This window comes from Schistocerca nitens, chromosome 4, assembly GCF_023898315.1.
Source record: "Schistocerca nitens isolate TAMUIC-IGC-003100 chromosome 4, iqSchNite1.1, whole genome shotgun sequence".
Lineage (NCBI taxonomy): Eukaryota > Metazoa > Arthropoda > Insecta > Orthoptera > Acrididae > Schistocerca > Schistocerca nitens.
This window is the reverse complement of record NC_064617.1, coordinates 689,545,895-689,563,577: the sequence shown is the minus strand read 5'-3', so window position 1 is coordinate 689,563,577 and position 17,683 is coordinate 689,545,895. Positions and strand designations below refer to the sequence as shown.

The following is a 17,683-nucleotide window of genomic DNA, read 5'->3' as shown; positions in this document are numbered from 1 at the left end:
GAGGTTAGTTTTATTTTAAAAATTGCAGTAACACATCAGACATTATAACTGGTTTCATGTGCCATTTTGAATACAGTACTTTGTGTCACTCGTTTGTAAAAGTGCTCTGTTTTTCCAGTTTCTTTTAAAATTGAATTGACAATGTTTGTTTTTTGTAACTAACATTCAAATCAATTAACCATTTCTTCCTTCTTTTCTTGGGTGTTGCAAGCAAACGCAAAGAACAGCTCTCTGAGGTTCAGATAATGCAAATGAGACTCCAGGTGCAGCATCAGAGATTTAAGGTGGAAGAAGAAAGGTATGGTGCGATAATAATTGAGAAAAAATGCATCTGGCAGTTCTAACACTTACATCAATGAAATTATTTTCTTTATTATTGTGTTCCTTAAACATTCCCCATTTGGACAGTGCTGCATTTACTAGCAAAGTGCTGTTTCTGAAAGATCTTAAAGCATCTTCCCAGCCTACAGTAATATCATAGCAGTATGCGAATGCTAAATCACAGTGATCACCTGATATTATTAGATCTATTTAGCCTGAGATTATAATCATATCAATCGGCAAAAAAATTGTTGCTGGCTGTTTGTCATTACAGATGATGACAGTTTTCATTAATTAAATATGGAACTATTATCACAAACAGGAATTGTCTGAAATTTCATTAAACTGTTACTTTTACATTATTTGTAATACTTATTTGGATTGGTGATGCTGGTATTAGTAAGCCATCTTTTAGAAAGTAAATGTTAATCAAGTATTCCATTTTATGGCATCTCCATCCAACAAGCAGTCAGCAGCTGTAATTATTTATTTACCAGTATGTAGTGCTGGTGTAAAAGTAAGAAATAAGAAACCCTTATCCTTCATTGCACATACTTTAGAAAAAGACAAGCACTCCATGGATCAGTGTTTTGCTTCCTGAAGCATGCAGTGCATGTTTATCCTCTGTGCATGCTTTACATTTCTTTTGTTAGTCATGTTTGTTTTCTCTCTCTCTCTCTCTCTCTCTCTCTCTCTCTCTCACACACACACACACACACACACACACACACACACACACACAAAGTAAATAAAAGTAAAACATTCATAGCATGCACAGAGTGCTTGGGATGCCTTATCTCCTGCACTGTAGAGACTAGTTGACCATAGCATTGTAGTATTCAGCCTTGTGCATGTTTTTTTCCTTAAGCTCCTGGTGAACAGCATTTGTCTGTATACTAAGCTTCTCACTGATATGTAAGGGATCAGTATCAGTACTAGTGGCACATAAATCTTCCTTGTCATAATGTTAGAAAAAGAGAACTATCAAGTATTCCTTGATAGAGGATAAAGGGAGCAGGAGTAACAAGAGAAGGAAATAAATTGTCGATGGTGCCAGTGAAAGACAGATCGTCCAGCTGTTACTTGTAAATTCTTACTTTACGGTAATATATAGCTGTTCTTTTCACTGTTCACAAAGAAAACTTTGTATTCTCAATGTCACTTGTATATTCTTTCATCTGAATATTTATGATAATATTTATTTTTCTTAAGAGCAAGTACAAATTAGCCACATAATTTTGTATTTGTTTTATTTATTTTTTTGTACTAGGGAGGGAGACAATACGTTCTTCCTAAAGTAAGACAATTGTACCTGTAGTTGTAATATAATTGATTAACTCATGAGGTACAGATACCATAAAATGCCATGGGTTCCAGGCTGGATCCCAGCCACTGCTTAAAAGGACTTAGGAGCAAACAGAGGTTCAGAGTGCTGTCTTGCCCTTTTGGTATGGGAAACTGCCTCCAAAAGGCAGAAAAATCGGTGAAGATCAATAGCATGAGGATGTAGAAGACAATGGAAACCACTGCATTAAAAAACACACAATGTGTATCCACAGGACATGTGGCTTGTAAATGAAAAAGTGTCACAATGATATTTACATTGGCAAAAGATTCTGGATTAGTCCCCGTTTGGATCTCTGGCAGGAGATTGCTAAAATGATGGAATAACCAACAAAGTGATAATATTCTATGAGTCTGAGTGAGTGTGGAATGTCAGAAGTTTGAATGTAGCAGGAAAGCTAGAAAATCTGAAAAGAGAGATGCTAAAGCTCAATGTAGGTATAGTGGGGGTCAGTGAAGTGAAATGGAAAGAAGATATGGATTTCTGGTCAGATGAGTATAGGATAATATCAACAGCAGCAGAAAATATATAATGGGAGTGGGATTCATAATGAATAGGAAAGTAGTACAGGGAATGAGCTAATGTGAACAGGTCAGTGATAGGATTGTTCTCATTAGATTTGACATTCTCATTGGATATGACAGTAAACCAATGGAGATAATGATAGTTCAGATATACATGCCAATGTCACAAGCATATGATGAAAAAAAAGGTATATGAGGATACTGAAGAAGTAATTCTGTGTGTGAAGGGACATGATGATCTAATAATTGTGGGGATTTCGAACACAATTGCAGGGGAAAAACAGAAGAAAGAATTACAGAAGAAGATGGTCTTGGCAGTAGGAGTGAGGGAGGAGAAATACTAATTGAGTTTCCAATAAATTTAAGATGGTAATAGCAAATACTATGTTCAAGAATTACAAGAAGATATGAGGTATTCTTGGTAAAAGACCCAGAGACACAGAAAGATTCCAGCCTGATTATATCATGGTCAGACAGAGATTCCAAAGTGAGATATTGGATTGTAAGGCATACCCAGGAGCAGATATAGACCCAGGTCATAATTTAGTACTATTGAAGAGTACACTGAAGATTAAGAAAATTGCACAAAAGAATCAGTCTGGAAGGGAGAGGCATACTGAAGTACTTGGGAGTGATGAGACGCATTTGAAATTTGCTAAGGATGTGGATATCACAGTAAGGAATATCACAGTAGGCAGTTCAGTTGAAGAGGGGTGGACATGTCAAGAAATGGCCATCACTGATGTTGGACAGTTAGACATAGGTACAAGGAGGGGAACTGTGAAGAAACCTGGGGTAACAGAAGTAATATACTGCAATTGTTCAACAAAAGGAGGGAGTAGAAAAATGTCCACAGAAAGACAGGAATAAAGCAATGTAAATCACTTAGCAATGAAATAAATATGATTCACAGGGCAAACAGTGTGAAATTTCTCCAGAAAAATGTGAAGAAATCAAAATTTAACTATTAAATGTAGAGGAAAGAGTGGATAGTGGAAAGAGTACATTGAAGGCCTCTGTTTGGGGGGGGGGGGGGGGTAATTTATCTGATGATGATACGATAGAAGAAGAAACTGTAATCAACAAGGAAGAGACAGGGATTCCATTATTGGAGTCAGAACTTAAAAGAACTCTGAAAGACTTGAGATCTAATAAATCAGAAGGGATAGATAACATTCCATCAGAATTTCTAAAATCATTGGGAGAAATGGCAACCACACAACTATTCAAGTCGGTGTGTAGAACCTATGAGACTGGCAATTTACCATCAGACTTTCAGAAAAATATCATCCACATAATTTCGAAGACAGCATGGGCAGATAGACGCAAAAAATATCACACAATCAGCTTAACATCCCTTGCATCCAAGCTAGTGACATGAATGACCTACAGAAAAATGGAAAAGAAAATTGAGAATCTGTTAGATGATGATCAGTTCGACTTTAGGAAAGGTAAATACATCAGAGAGGCAGGTCTGACTTTGCACTTGATAATGCAAGTAGAAGTTTTGAGAGAAATAGGAGTAGGCTACCGGGAAAGATTGTGATATACAATATGTACAATGCTGATTAAAAAGGGTGTAGACCAGGATGCAGTACTTCACCTCTGCTGTTTCATCAGTACACTGAAGAACCAGTGATAGGAATAAAAGACTGATTCAAGAATGGGATTAAAATTCAGGGTGAAAGGATATCAGTGATAAGGTTTGCTGATGACATTGCTGTCCTTGGCAAAAGGGAAGAATAATTACAGCATCGTTGACTAGAATGAGCTGTCTGATGAGAACAGAATATGGATTTGAAATGAACTGGAAAAAGAAAAATAAATGAGAAACAGCAGAAATGAGAATAGGGAGAATCTTGACCAAAAAAATGGCTCTGAGCACTATGGGACTTAACATCTATGGTCATCAGTCCCCTAGAACTTAGAACTACTTAAACCTAACTAACCTAAGGACATCACACAACACCCAGTCATCACGAGGCAGAGAAAATCCCTGACCCCGCCGGGAATCGAACCCGGGAACCCGGGCGTGGGAAGCGAGAATGCTACCACACGACCACGAGCTGCGGACGAATCTTAACCCAATGGGAAAATAACCCATGATTAACAAAGCAAGGACGGCATAAAAAGCAAACTGACACAGGCAAAGAGGGTATTCCTGGCCAAGGGCAGACATTAATTTGAGGAAGAAATGTCTGAGAATGTGCTTTTGGGGCATAACATTGTATGGCAGTGAATCATGGATGTTGGGAAAATCCATACTGAAGAGAATCGAAGCATTTGAGATTGGTGGTACAGAAAAATGTTGAAAGTGGGTGGACTGATCAGGAATGAGGTGGTTCTCCATAGAATTATTGGTGAAGAAAGGAGAATATGGAATATACTGACCTGAAGAAGATAGCATGGTATGAAATGTTATGGCATCTGAGAATAACCTCCATGGTAGTAGAGGGAACTATAGAGGGTAAAAACTATTGGGGAAGATAGACACTGGAATATATCCAGCAGATAGTTGAGGATGTGGGGTGCAAGTGCTACTCTGGAGAGGAATTCATGACAGGCCACATCAAATCAGTCAGAAGACTGATGACTTGAGAAAAGAAGGTAACATGCACATTTTATCAGTGTGTCTTAGATAATTTTGGGACCAGTGATCAGCTCTTCACCTGTCATGTTTGATGCTTCACAAAAGCTTAAGTTCATAGGCTTCCATGGCTGGTGTCATTTTGGTTAAAATAAGAGGATCATGGCAAGTTGATCAAACCACCAGTAATTTAGTTGTTTCAGTAGTTTACAATGATGTGGCCCAGTACCAAAAATTATGTTATCCAAAATCACTGCTTTAGAATTCCATACAGAGGGTATATTGTCCCTTAAACATTGCATGGCACATGTACAAAATGACAGCCACATTGTACTGCTGCTAAAACAGCAGTGGAAATCACATTCTAGGCAATGCTCATACATAAGTGGTGCAAATACTGTCAAAAACAAAGCAATAGAGGAAATGAAATAGTGGGCATATTACTGAAACAACGTAAATGTTAGGAGTCCATCTGTTTATAATATCAAAATATTTGCTCTGATTTGTGACAGTCATGAAAAGGAAGCTTTTAGTGAGTTAACTGACTGAAAGTGAAAATCATAAGCTTCCTTTAGTTTTAAAAAGTTTAGTGTTTTTGTTTCTTAATTTCTAATACTTCTCATCTCTAGGTTGACTATTGTACTGCTGTTTCGTATGGTATAATGTGCAAGCCTGTAACATAAACAAGTGTCTGATATTCTACATTTTAAACATGGCGTATGATTTTTATTTCTGCAAATAATTTTTAGTGTCACAAAACCAACTATCTAAATATGCAGCAATGATGATGACCTGTAGTTAACTGTGTAACTTCTTCCTTACATTAAGATTATTAATGCCTTAAAGATTCTTATATCTTATCAATTACGTGTTCAGCACTGTGTAGTCAATTAAATAGTGAAACTTCAGACAGCAGAAACCGAAACAAAATTAACTTCCATTTTGTAATTTACTGGCATATTAGAAGCCAGACTAGGGCTCTGACCTGGTACCTTTGTTTTTCATGGACAAGTGTTCTACCAATTGAACCATCCAAGCATGAGCCACAATCTTCCAGACAGTGGCAAAGCCATATATCTGCAATATCCTTTCTTCCAAGAGTGCTACAGCTGTAAGGTATGCACAAGAATTTCTTAGAAATTTGGGAGCTAAGAGATCAAGTTCTGGTGGAATTAAAGGTGCTGTTTGACTTAAAGTGACTGAACAAGAGCACATGCCTGGATCATAAGCCAGTTCTGAATTTCATGCAAAAGAAAATCGTAAGAGAAGCATAGCTCAGTCAGTAGCGCATTTGCCCACAAAAGGGAAATGTCCCAAGTTCAAGTCCCGTTCCAGCACAAAGTTTTAATCTGCCAAGAAGTTTTAGATAAGTGAAAACTCTAGTGCTGAGTGAATATTCATTCTGCAAACTGCTTTGTTGTTACAAATAGGTACTGTCTGATGATAAGAACAAATCACATTAATATTCTGTAGTGATCCTCTAAAAGTTGTTTGTGTATGGTGTTCATTTTCTGGCTTGGAGAAAATGGAGGAGAGTTACGGAAAGTTTGTTTCCTGCAAGAGGAGACAAGGCTACAAGCCACACCTATCCTTGATTCCTTTAGATGTAGGTATACAATGAAGTAATATAAACCCAATACATTATGAATGAAACACACCCAACACTGGTGTAATAATCTACAATATTTAGTATTTGTTACACAAACCAGTTTCCAGCCGTAATGCCTTCAATAATGTACAAAATATTTTACCGAGAACCAATGGAACAGTCAGTCAATGCAAACTCAATACAGTTTGGGCACAAATAGTCATACAATAATCCTAGCTTTTCACTGTTCATGACTTCTAATGTATGAGGGTGGTATGAAAAGTTCTCAGAGTGGTATAGAAAAAAGGTACTTACATCACTGAAAAAAATTTTTTTTTCAATGTAGTCTCCTTGTATATTAATGCTCTTGGTCCAATGATACTCCAGTGCCTTGATCTCATCTCCAAAATGAGTTTCCTCCGGGCCTGCAAAATAGTTGTCAACTCCAGCTGTCAATTCTTCATTTAAAGTGAATCTTCATCCATCTCAAGAAAAATTTTCAGTTTTGGTAAGAGATGAAAGACTGACGGAGCCATATCAGGTGAATAAGGCCGATGTAGCAACAATTCATACCTTAATTGTGCCATGGTGACGGCACATGCGTGGGGGTGCACATTGTCTTGATGGAAGATGACTTCTTCCTTGCTAAACCTCGCCTTTTTTCACGTATTTTTTGTTGCAATTTGTCCAGCAGCTTAGCATAGTATTCTCCAAAATTGTTTGCCCAGTGAGGAGATAATGTACAAACAGAATCCCCTTCGCATCCCAGAACACTGATGCCATGACCTTTCCCGCCAAAGGAATTGTCTTTGCTTTCTTTGGTGGCAGAGAAGCAGCATGTTTCCACAGCTCTGACTGTTGTTTTGTCTCTGGGGTATAGTAGTGCAACCAAGTTTCATCTGTGGTCACAAATTGGTGCAAAAAATCTTGTCCGTTTCTTCTAAAATGGGCTAAACATTGTTCTGATATGTCCATGCGTTTTGGATCCATTGTCAAGACTCGTGGCACCGACCATGCAGATAATTTTTTCATTTCTAATTCTTCAGTTAAAATGTGAAATGCCCTTTCTGATTATATCTGGCAAGCATGAGCAATTTCAATCACTTTCAGTCGGCGATCCTCCATGACCATTTTGTGCACTTTTGCAATGATTTCTGGAGTAGTGACACATCTTGGCCGACCACTGTGTGAATCATCATCTAAGTTCTTTCGAAAATTTAAAGTCATTTGTCCACTTGGCAACAGTTGAATATGAAGGAGCAGAGCCCCCAGTGTATTCTGGAAATTGGCATGAATGTTCTTTGCTTTCATGCCTTTCTTTATGAAGAACTTAATCACTGCTCGAATATATATATATATATCTCCTCCTCCCCCCCCCCCCCCCCCATCTTTGCAAATCACTGCATGGGAACAACTGCAAAGCCATGTCACCACCACAGCTCTCTTCCAAGAACACTGACGTGGCACGTGTTTACAGGCAACAGTCCAATGAATATCACGTGAACAACTCGTTGCGCTAGTTCCAAGAACTTTTCAAACAACACTTGTACCTCCATGTAGTTGCTTTTTAAATGGTCACTTTTCGTTTCTGAGTTTTTAATGTATCACTGTATGGTTTCTTCATTCACTGCCATTTCCAGACTCACTGTCATTGTTTCTCCCAAGCTGTACTGCATTATTGCCAAGGTTAAATTTGTAAAGAATATGTGTATTTTTAAGACATTCTTTCTTCCTGTGTACTGCCACATAACACACAATCACACGTGTAAGTATACATCCCACTTGAAGTGACTGAATAAGAGCATATGGCTAGTTCATATGCCAGTCCTGAACATCTTACAAAAGAAAATCATAAAAGAACCATTCTTCTAGTATTCCCCATAATCAGAAGTTTGCACTTTCTGTTAAGTTGGACAGCTGTTCAGTTTTATTTATGGCAGAATAATCACAATCTTGATACTTTGCATTTAGTTCTGGCACGCAATATAGCATTGGGCTGTCAGTAATTACTGATACCACATTAGTGTCGGTGTCATTGATATCAAACGCTCCCTTCTGTCTTAAAAGTATGGATTTATCCACCATTGGTTATCTCTCTTAAACATAATAACCACAATATATGCTGCAGCATTCTGCAGCTTCTTGTTTTGCCATGTTATCCTGTGTGTTCATATGTTATATGTTAGGTCCTGTACTAATTTATTAGGCCATTGTTTCCCTAATATTGATGTGCATTTATCCAAGTTACTGTGCACATACAGAAGACACATACACATGTTCCAGTATGTTATATGCACTGTTAAGTTTTGTTACTTTTTATGGTTTGAACAAAAAAATTGACTTTGTTTTTTAATATTATCCATTACAGATGTGAGGTAACAATTAATAAGATTAAACTGTAATTTTTGCCCTACACACAACACGTTTTGAGAGACAATGCTCTCACCATCAGGCTCTAAAACTTACCTCATGAGGATAAAACACTAGAGTTTTATCATTTAACCCTGTCAGTTAGGTTTTACAACATGATAATGGGAGCACTCTCTCTTGAAACATGACTTTCTGTTCTTACAATCTGTCACTGGATCATTAACCATTCTTCCCTGAATGTTCTGCAAATAAAGAAAATTGGTACATGCCAAATGTGTGGCTTGCCTACACAACGAATTAAAATGGAATATAGGAGGGATTGAAAGGGAATTTTCAATGTTTTTAATTTATAACTTTCCATGTCAATGTATAGTAACCTCTTTTTTACAACAATGTAGGAAGCAAAGTCTAATTATTTACATTTACTACAGTCGTAGGCAACAACATTACCATTCTCAGCGGCGAGACAGCCGGGAACTGCATCAGCGACCTGCATCAAATTTCTATGAGTATGAAAGTGTACAAGCTGTGATGCGTGCAAATCAACAGTTGCGTGGAGCAAGTGCTCCTCTTGTGGATGCAAATTCCAATTCTCTCCCACGAGGACGTCGGGAAGGAGAGACACAAGATGGCAGAGTTATGGTAAATGGTATGTATTAATTACTTTGTTTTCTTTCCTAGTAAAAAATTGGTAGTTGATTGTATCAATTTTGTTTCATGGAAGCTTTCTTTGTATATCCACGTCCTTTGACACCAGCTAAATTAATTTGCACTGTGTCAAGTTTTTGTGAAATTGTCTATTTGCAGCCACACACACTGCCCTGTATGTTTTCAGTTTGATTAGTAGAAAATATACTTCCATAAATTTTTGTATATGTTAAGAATACTGATCAAAACATTTGCATAACAGCAGTGTTTGGGCACTTCTTGGGGGTGAAAGGAGTTTTGCATTGTCAAACATTTAGGTTTGTTTATTTTCATAACTGTACAGTTGTAATTCATCATCATTTATACAGTTTTTTCCAGAAACTGAGTGGATCTTCTTAAGAAATTTTATAAATGGAGCACTACAAATGTTTACATATATGGGAAATGATTAAAATGTCTGCAGTAAGAAAGCATTTAATGTTTGTATTATTATTACAGTAAAATTAATTTACACATAATGGTTCCATTGAGATTTTGCTGGCATATTGAGAGTGACATGTTTCACATTGTAAACAGCTTGTTGCATGTATGAGCTGTCTATGACATAATTTCGGTACAGGACTTAGCATATTGCAGATTAAACCATTACTGTTTCTTTCTGTATATAGTAGTACTCTTCTGATCATATTTTCTTCAGCATTCCAGACAACCGTCCCCCTGCTCTTTTACCCCATTGTAGTTAAACAGTAATTGGTGTTATGGGTCCATTAGCTCCCACATATTTTCCTTCAGGATAAATATCGTCAGTAGTTTATTGGTAAATGAAATGATACTCCTATTCTGACATACCCTCCCAGCTATTGTAAAATATAATATTTGGAATTTTATATTTTAAATTTCATTTTTTTATATGAAGATATCAATTCTATAATTTATAATTAATTAGCACATTATATCCAATAGGAGAAGTGTGTAGCATTTTAAATGGAATTTCTTGCAATTAGTTTAAATACTGATATTAGCAATTAAATATTTGAACAACATTCACAAATATAACATGCATTTTCATCATAGGTAAATTTAAAAGTTAATAATGGAAGATCAAATATTTACATGAATATGTGTGCTTAAGATATTCTGTACAAACAAAGAAAAAATCTGAAATAATAATTTTTGTTAAATATTATCTTTTCCTGCTTAAATATTGTAAACTTACTTATTGGAACAATGGATCACAGAATATTAATTCATAGATAATACTTCCAATATTTACATATTGGATGAGTAGCCATCTTGTTTTACATTATATTCTAGAAGGTTCCTTGATACAGAATTTCTAATGTTAGCAAAAAAACCAAAAAACACAAAAAGCAGGTACACACAATAAAAATATGATGTATTGAGTATTCATATCTGGTACTGTGGACATCCATATATGCAACTGTGCTTTTTGCAGACGGGAGTATCACACGTTCCCATATTGGATACTGCAAAAGAGGTTTTTCTAACCTGTCAGTTAATCTTGTTATCCACAGATGAATATTATATCAGGGAACAAAACACCCCCCCCCCCTCAAAAAAAAAAAAAAAAATCCCCTCTCTCTCTCTCTCTCTCTCTCTCTCTCTCTCTCTCTCTCTCTTCTTTCACAACATATGAAAGCTCCTCCTGCAGACTGATTTGTGACCACTTTACACAACCAAACCCAGCAATATTGGCTGTGTAGCTACTTCCCAAATCTAGTTAACCAGTATCTGCATGAAAGAAAAGACTTCTGCAACATGTTGGTGGAGGAGCTATCCTTCATTAGAGTGCAAAAGTGAGGTTCAGACAGACAAAAGGTGAAACTTTATAGATCAGTGTAGAAGCAATGTTCATCTTATCGAACTAATGTTCTAATTGTAATTTTTTTGGAGCATCTGCCCAGTAACATAACTAGTACTTTTCAAATTACTGTTGCTATCTTTATGCATGTCTCAAATATAAATCTACTCTCCTTTATTACCGGTGAGTCATTTATTCCTGTTTATTGATGTTGTTTAACGAGTTTTTCTTTACTCCCTTTCTGAGAAAGCTTTCTTGCCATTGATGTGGCACTATAACAGTTATCAACCATCAGATTTTTGTCTGTTCTAAAGACTGGGATACTTGTTTCAAAATATTTTGTAAAGTAGACTGAAAACACACTAAAAGTTCATCCATAATCTTTTCCTCTTAGCTTAACCCCCCTGGTTGGTGTGCCTTCTTATCCCACATGAGTGGGTGCGCATTTACACCGCAGTTTCATCTGCACATTGTTATAGTTTTTAGGCAAACCAAAGGGTAAAAACTGAAATAAAACAGCGTGTCAGAAAAAAATCAGTCAGCTATATTAAAATAGATTACATAAATAGACATCTTCCGTCAGAAAAAATTTCCATCCGCTGGTCATTAGCATCACAAGAGAAACAAGTAATGTTCTGATGAGAATGCATCTTGCAGATATTGCTTCCACAATTGTTGCATGATGTCTTCGCCCTGACATTTTTGTGTCGCCCAGATATGTTACATATTCCAGGTTTAGGTTTGTCATGAACTTTTCTGAATTTTTCGAGAAACATTTGTACATCTTTCGGAAGGTTCGTTAATTTTGCTCTTTGCCCTAGATGAGCTTTCATAGGACTATATGATAGGTTTTTTAGAAAAAGCCATCATCTGTCTTTATTGTTTGGGTTATTGTGACTAAAGATCACATTCAAATTTATTCCTGCGATATCAAGATGTTGATAGAATTATGCCAGCGGCCATCTCCTGATTATTCTGACTGTTGTATATGATGCACCGTCTGATCCACAATATCCACTCCTCCCTTGGTTCTGTTATAGTCCAAATTTACTGCTGATTTCCCACTTTCAATGTCAATTTTATTTGTATCATGCATTGTAGAAGAGGAGGATCACACCTTTTGGTTTTTTTCAGTGACAGTTGAAGATAAACAGAAATTGTACTGAAAGCAATTGAGTGTCGATTTGCTTTCCCTTGTGTCACTAGCTTGAAACTCAGGTGGAATTTTCTCCTTGTAATTTTTTTTCCCCAAAAGTGCCAATGGTGGTCAACTTTTTATCCAGTAGATTCTGAGCTAGACTATAACTGGAGTAATAGTTATCAGTCTTAATATTCCTGTTCATGCTAAACTGTTTGCCACAATATGCTTCGAAATTGAGGGTATAAAATGTTTTTGCATCACTAAGGGCGTGTATTTTGATACCATACTTTGCTGGCATATTTGGAATGTACTTTACAAACCCACAGCAATCTCTAAAAGCCTGCAGCATTCCATCAATTGTCAAAAATTCACTGACATTATAGTGAGCAATACAGTTATTTACAAATTCTTGGTGAAACTTATGAAGAGGTACCAGTTTATCTGTAGACCTTTGTTCAATTCTTGTTTCTATGTTGTCAAACCTAATTGCTATAAGAAGAAAAAATGGAAACGTCTATAACTGAAAAACAATCGTAAGATACTCATAGTAGTACTATCAGATGCCCATAGTTCACAGCAGTTGGCATGATGTCCTTTCTTTATGCCAATAAAAAAAAATGCAACAAAAAAAGCATGAATTTCTTCTGCTGAAGTACCTTTGCAATCGCAAGCTCTAGAGTAGTTGGTATCACTACGCTTTTTCCCAGTCCTGTTGGTATGAGCTACAAAGTCTTCCAACATCTTTTTAGTTATAAAAAGATAAAATGCACCTAAAGGTGTAAGTGTGTTTCTGGCAGTCCCTTTTGGGCCCAGTAAAGTTCTGATAATGTTTTTAGTAGTTTTTTTCCTTGCAGTTAGGGGCTGACTAATCCAAAGAGTTTCATAGTCTTTTCAAATATAAAATGTATGGTTACCTTCCATAACATCATGTGCAGCTGTTTCTGACTGTCATCTTCTTCCTGTGACTGTTCAGATTCACTACTGTAGTTGTCAGCTTCAATAATTTTCTCTTCCATATCAAAATCATCTTCAGATTTGTCACACATCAACTCATCTTTAGAAATGTCTGCTAGAATTTGTAGGATCTCTTCAGGATCCCTTACAATATCACTTTCACTGTAAATAAATATAACGTATCCATAAAACAACAAATTAACACTCTAAACAAGAATAAATGATGAAAATATGTGTAACAAATCATAAGCATATAATGTTGAACAAATACTTCCAAGACTAGGCGCTTGGCAGTAATCACACAGCAGATGCGGAACTTAAGTTAACAACGCTGTTGCAACAGAACAATGGCCAGGTCTGGTTTCAAATGAGGTTACACACACTCTATATATGATGAAGATTGCATACTAGATTCCATGGGAACCAACATCTAGCACCATCCAATGAACACTTAGAATACTAAAATTTGCGGTGTGTATGCTGCAGCGTGCCCACTGAAGGGTTAAAAGAAAGTAGGGATCATCCAACACAGGACATAACTACATAACAGTTCCTCAGCATTGTACAAAGCTCATTTGTCTTTCTCTGGTGTAAAATAAACTTTCCGTGACTGCCTTTTATTCACTATGGCACATCTAAATTTGAGGTTTCTTATTTGCCAAAGTTAGGGACAACTGGTGATTTCATACGACATAGAGCACACTTTCCCATCAAAACAAAGCTTTATATAAACGCTCCATGGCTTGTGTTTACACTACCATATAGTTATGTGTTTTTAAGTAGCATACCAGAATTGACAACAATATTCTGAGTGAATACAGTGTATCGAAAGTACTGCTTTGCATAGAATATATTCTTTTGTCACTAAGATACTGAAAATTTGACGGTCGGGTTTACAAGCTACACATGGTAACGATGCAAAATAAAACACACGAATTTCACCACGTTCTTCACAAATACAAGTGTAAATCAAGATGCAAGAACGTGAAAGAACTGATTGCATTTGTTGACAACACATCTTAAGAATGTGGCCTAAGGCAATTTCTGAATGAAATACTGGCTGTTGGTAAAAGTTTGTTACATCTATACAACCAGTAAAAATTATTGTCCTGTTAAGATATGCATACGAAAATGATAGTAATGATAGGATCCACTACAGCATTACAAAGTGAGTGCTTGGGATGGTCATAATTGATGTTTCTTGTTTTCTATTGTTGGTGCTACTATCATACAGAAACACACACACCATTTATTCCTAGTGTACAAATATCAAAATTAATTATTCATTATTACTTTAGAAGTAGCTTGAATCCCAAGGGAAATTGTATAAATGTGTTTAAAACTAATTTTGCTATAGACTAAACCCTTGTGTAATGACGGGAGAAAGTCCATGACATGAAAACATAATTTGTTCATAATTAAACCATTGAACAAACTCTACATTTGAAGGCAAAAGTGCAATTCAAGTGTGTCTTGTAAAAGGAACTGTAGTAGTATGGATTACTGTATGTGAAACTGTGTCTGTGGTATTTCTCTGTTAACCATAACAGAGTAGTTGGTGGTGGTGGTGGTGGTATTGTCATCATCATTCTTTATCCGCCTATTTCTCTTGACATCTGCAGCACTGTTAGAATAGTGAGAATGATATGACAGTGATGCTATCCTCTGCTGTCTGTCACAAATTATTTTAACCAACATATATCATTGGAAAATTAGTGTCCTTTGTACAATTCCAGTCCTTTTGACCAGGCCAAAAATTCTTGTGTAAAATGTTGGTGATGTGAAAACTTAGGAGTATCATCCTTTGTACACAGTAGCCTGTGCTAACAATGACGATTCTGATGTGAAACAAATTATTAACTCAAGATAAACAGCAATTTTAATGTGATAACTGTATAACTAAATGTTTTCTTGCTGGAAATATGTGATGATAAAAAAGTTCTCTACCATTTTCAGGACCAGCAGTTGGCAGCAACTATCACCGCATGTATCAGCCAGCACCAGCTAAGAGCATCAATGTCCACAGAGTTGCAACAGGAGCAATACACTGGGGAACACAGCACAGTCATGATGGCATGAGAAATTCTGGGTCAGGAGCTCCTGCAGCACGAGTGCAAGGGCCTTTTGTTACACAGGTTACCATTGGCCAGCAACAGCAACCGCCAGGATATGAAGTCTGATTGAAGAATTGTTGTGATGCATTTCTGACAAATAAGTGCTGTTTAGGCAAGGACTGTGTGTGTCAAACTTACTGAAGATAATGATCTGACTAATCTTACATTTGTAATGTAAGTGGTAGTTTTAGCAGTTTAAAACATTGCCATGTTTTGAAAGTAATTGTTATGGTGTGAGAGACAACTGTTATAGTTGTCAGTAAATTGTTTGCTGTAATATTGGTGTCATTTTCTTGAGGTATGTTTGATTGGCTTATGCAAATCAAAACTCTGCATTTAATGGAGGCCATTTTTTGAGCCACATTTTCCAGTGGATATGATGGCATCTACCATAAGATTGTCTTGTATGTCATGGCATAGATATTGTATGGAAACTGGAAACGTGGCTGACCTAATAGTACAAAACTTCATGTAATAGGATTGAATTTTTATATTTTTACATGCGTATAAGTAAGTATTAATGGGTGAATACCTGCATCTCATTATAGAACAAATTGTGGTAGTATGTAGCACATCATACATAAATTTTCTCATTGGTTTCCAAACTATTTTCACTTTCCATAATAGCTATTGAATTCTGTTTCTGGTTATTGTGAGCCTACAGGTACTCCTTCTTTTATGATAGCTTATGCTTCAAAAAGGTTACCAGGCAGAGCTGTGGTTTGGGACGCATTTAATGCCCTCTTCAAGTTTTGTAACTGATTATACTTGACACAGGTGACCAAATCACTTATAGGTTTCATAGTGGTGATTGCAATCAAGGAGAGACAAAGTTCTTAAAAATTAAGAAAGTGCTTACTGTGCAGGATGATGCAAAGAATCACATACTTCCAAATAATTTAAGTCCATTGATAGACCAGAAGTATCTTATTCACATTGGATAGATAGTATTGAAGGGAGAGTGCTCACAGATAATTTGTGCTGCATTTAGAGGTAAATCTACATTGTGTATTAGATGAAAAAATTCTAATTCTGAACTGTGATAATGTTAAATTTATAAATCACTGTAAATATGTGTAAAATTTGTGACTTATAATTTTAAAATAACCTTATGTACCAACACTTTGTATTTGTTAAGTCTGAATGATGCTATAGTTTGTGGAAAGATAATACAGAGATCAGTGTGCATACTCTTCTGAAAATATTTTTACTATTGACATTTTCTTCTTTCTCATTCACATTGAAGTTTTGCTACTTCAATAAGCACATGCTCAGCATTTTTAGTGGGAAATGTAAATTATGTAAGCTCTTGAACTGTCTGTCTATATTAGTACAGTCTTGATGGGACTTACCAGAAAGTTGTATATACTATATTACATATGTTATGTAATGTACATAATGTTTTTGCATTGTACATTTAATGTTGCTATGTTTATGTACATATTTTTAAACATGTATGATACTGAAGACTTTTTAAGCAAGAGGCGAATCTCTTGCACTGAATAAATCAGATTGATTATAATGTGGACTTTAATTCATTTACCTATCACATATATAGGTCCACCATCACATTAAGCCTCCAAATATTCCTAATTTAATGATTAATGTTTTGAACAAATAAATGGTGTCATGTGGTTCCCAGTACCCAGTTTGGTTACAAAAAAATTTATTGCCACAACATTGTCGTACCATGATCCTAGATGAATATCCAGATAACAATGGAAAGGGGGGGGGGGGGGTGGGGGACAATAGTAGTAGTTGATAATTTTCTGATGTTCTAGTAAGACAAGAGGAAGGAACCTCGGATACTCCGTTTATTACAAGCCAGTGCAGATAGGCCTATATTTGCCACCAGCCATTCGAAAACCCAGATATAACCTGATTCTTAGTTTCCATGGCAGAAACTATTGCAGATAACATGCTTCTACATCTACATCCATACTCCGCAAACCACCTGACGGTGTGTGGCGGAGGGTACCCTGAGTACCTCTATCGGTTCTCCCTTCTATTCCAGTCTCGTATTGTTCGTGGAAAGAAGGATTGTCGGTATGCTTCTGTGTGGGCTCTAATATCTCTGGTTTTATCCTCATGGTCTCTTCGCGAGATATATGTAGGAGGGAGCAATATACTGCTTGACTCTTCGGTGAAGGTATGTTCTCGAAACTTTAACAAAAGCCCATACCGAGCTAGTGAGTCTCTCTCCCGCAGAGTCTTCCACTGGAGTTTATCTATCATCTCCGTAACGCTTTCGCAATTACTAAATGATCCT

At 36.4% G+C, this 17,683-nt stretch overlaps 1 protein-coding gene across 1 annotated transcript in view; it reads left to right on the top strand.

The window, feature by feature from the left end:
• LOC126252504 (partitioning defective 3 homolog) overlaps window positions 1–16,874 on the top strand; it is a gene marked incomplete at its 5' end in the record, with an annotated part of 237,820 nt that extends 220,946 nt beyond the window's left edge. The window contains 3 exons of the mRNA XM_049953400.1: window positions 212–298; window positions 9,167–9,384; window positions 15,257–16,874. Of these exons, the coding sequence (XP_049809357.1) occupies window positions 212–298; window positions 9,167–9,384; window positions 15,257–15,480 (529 nt within the window). The remainder of the gene's footprint in view (window positions 1–211; window positions 299–9,166; window positions 9,385–15,256) is intronic.
• Window positions 16,875–17,683: the final 809 nt, after the last annotated feature.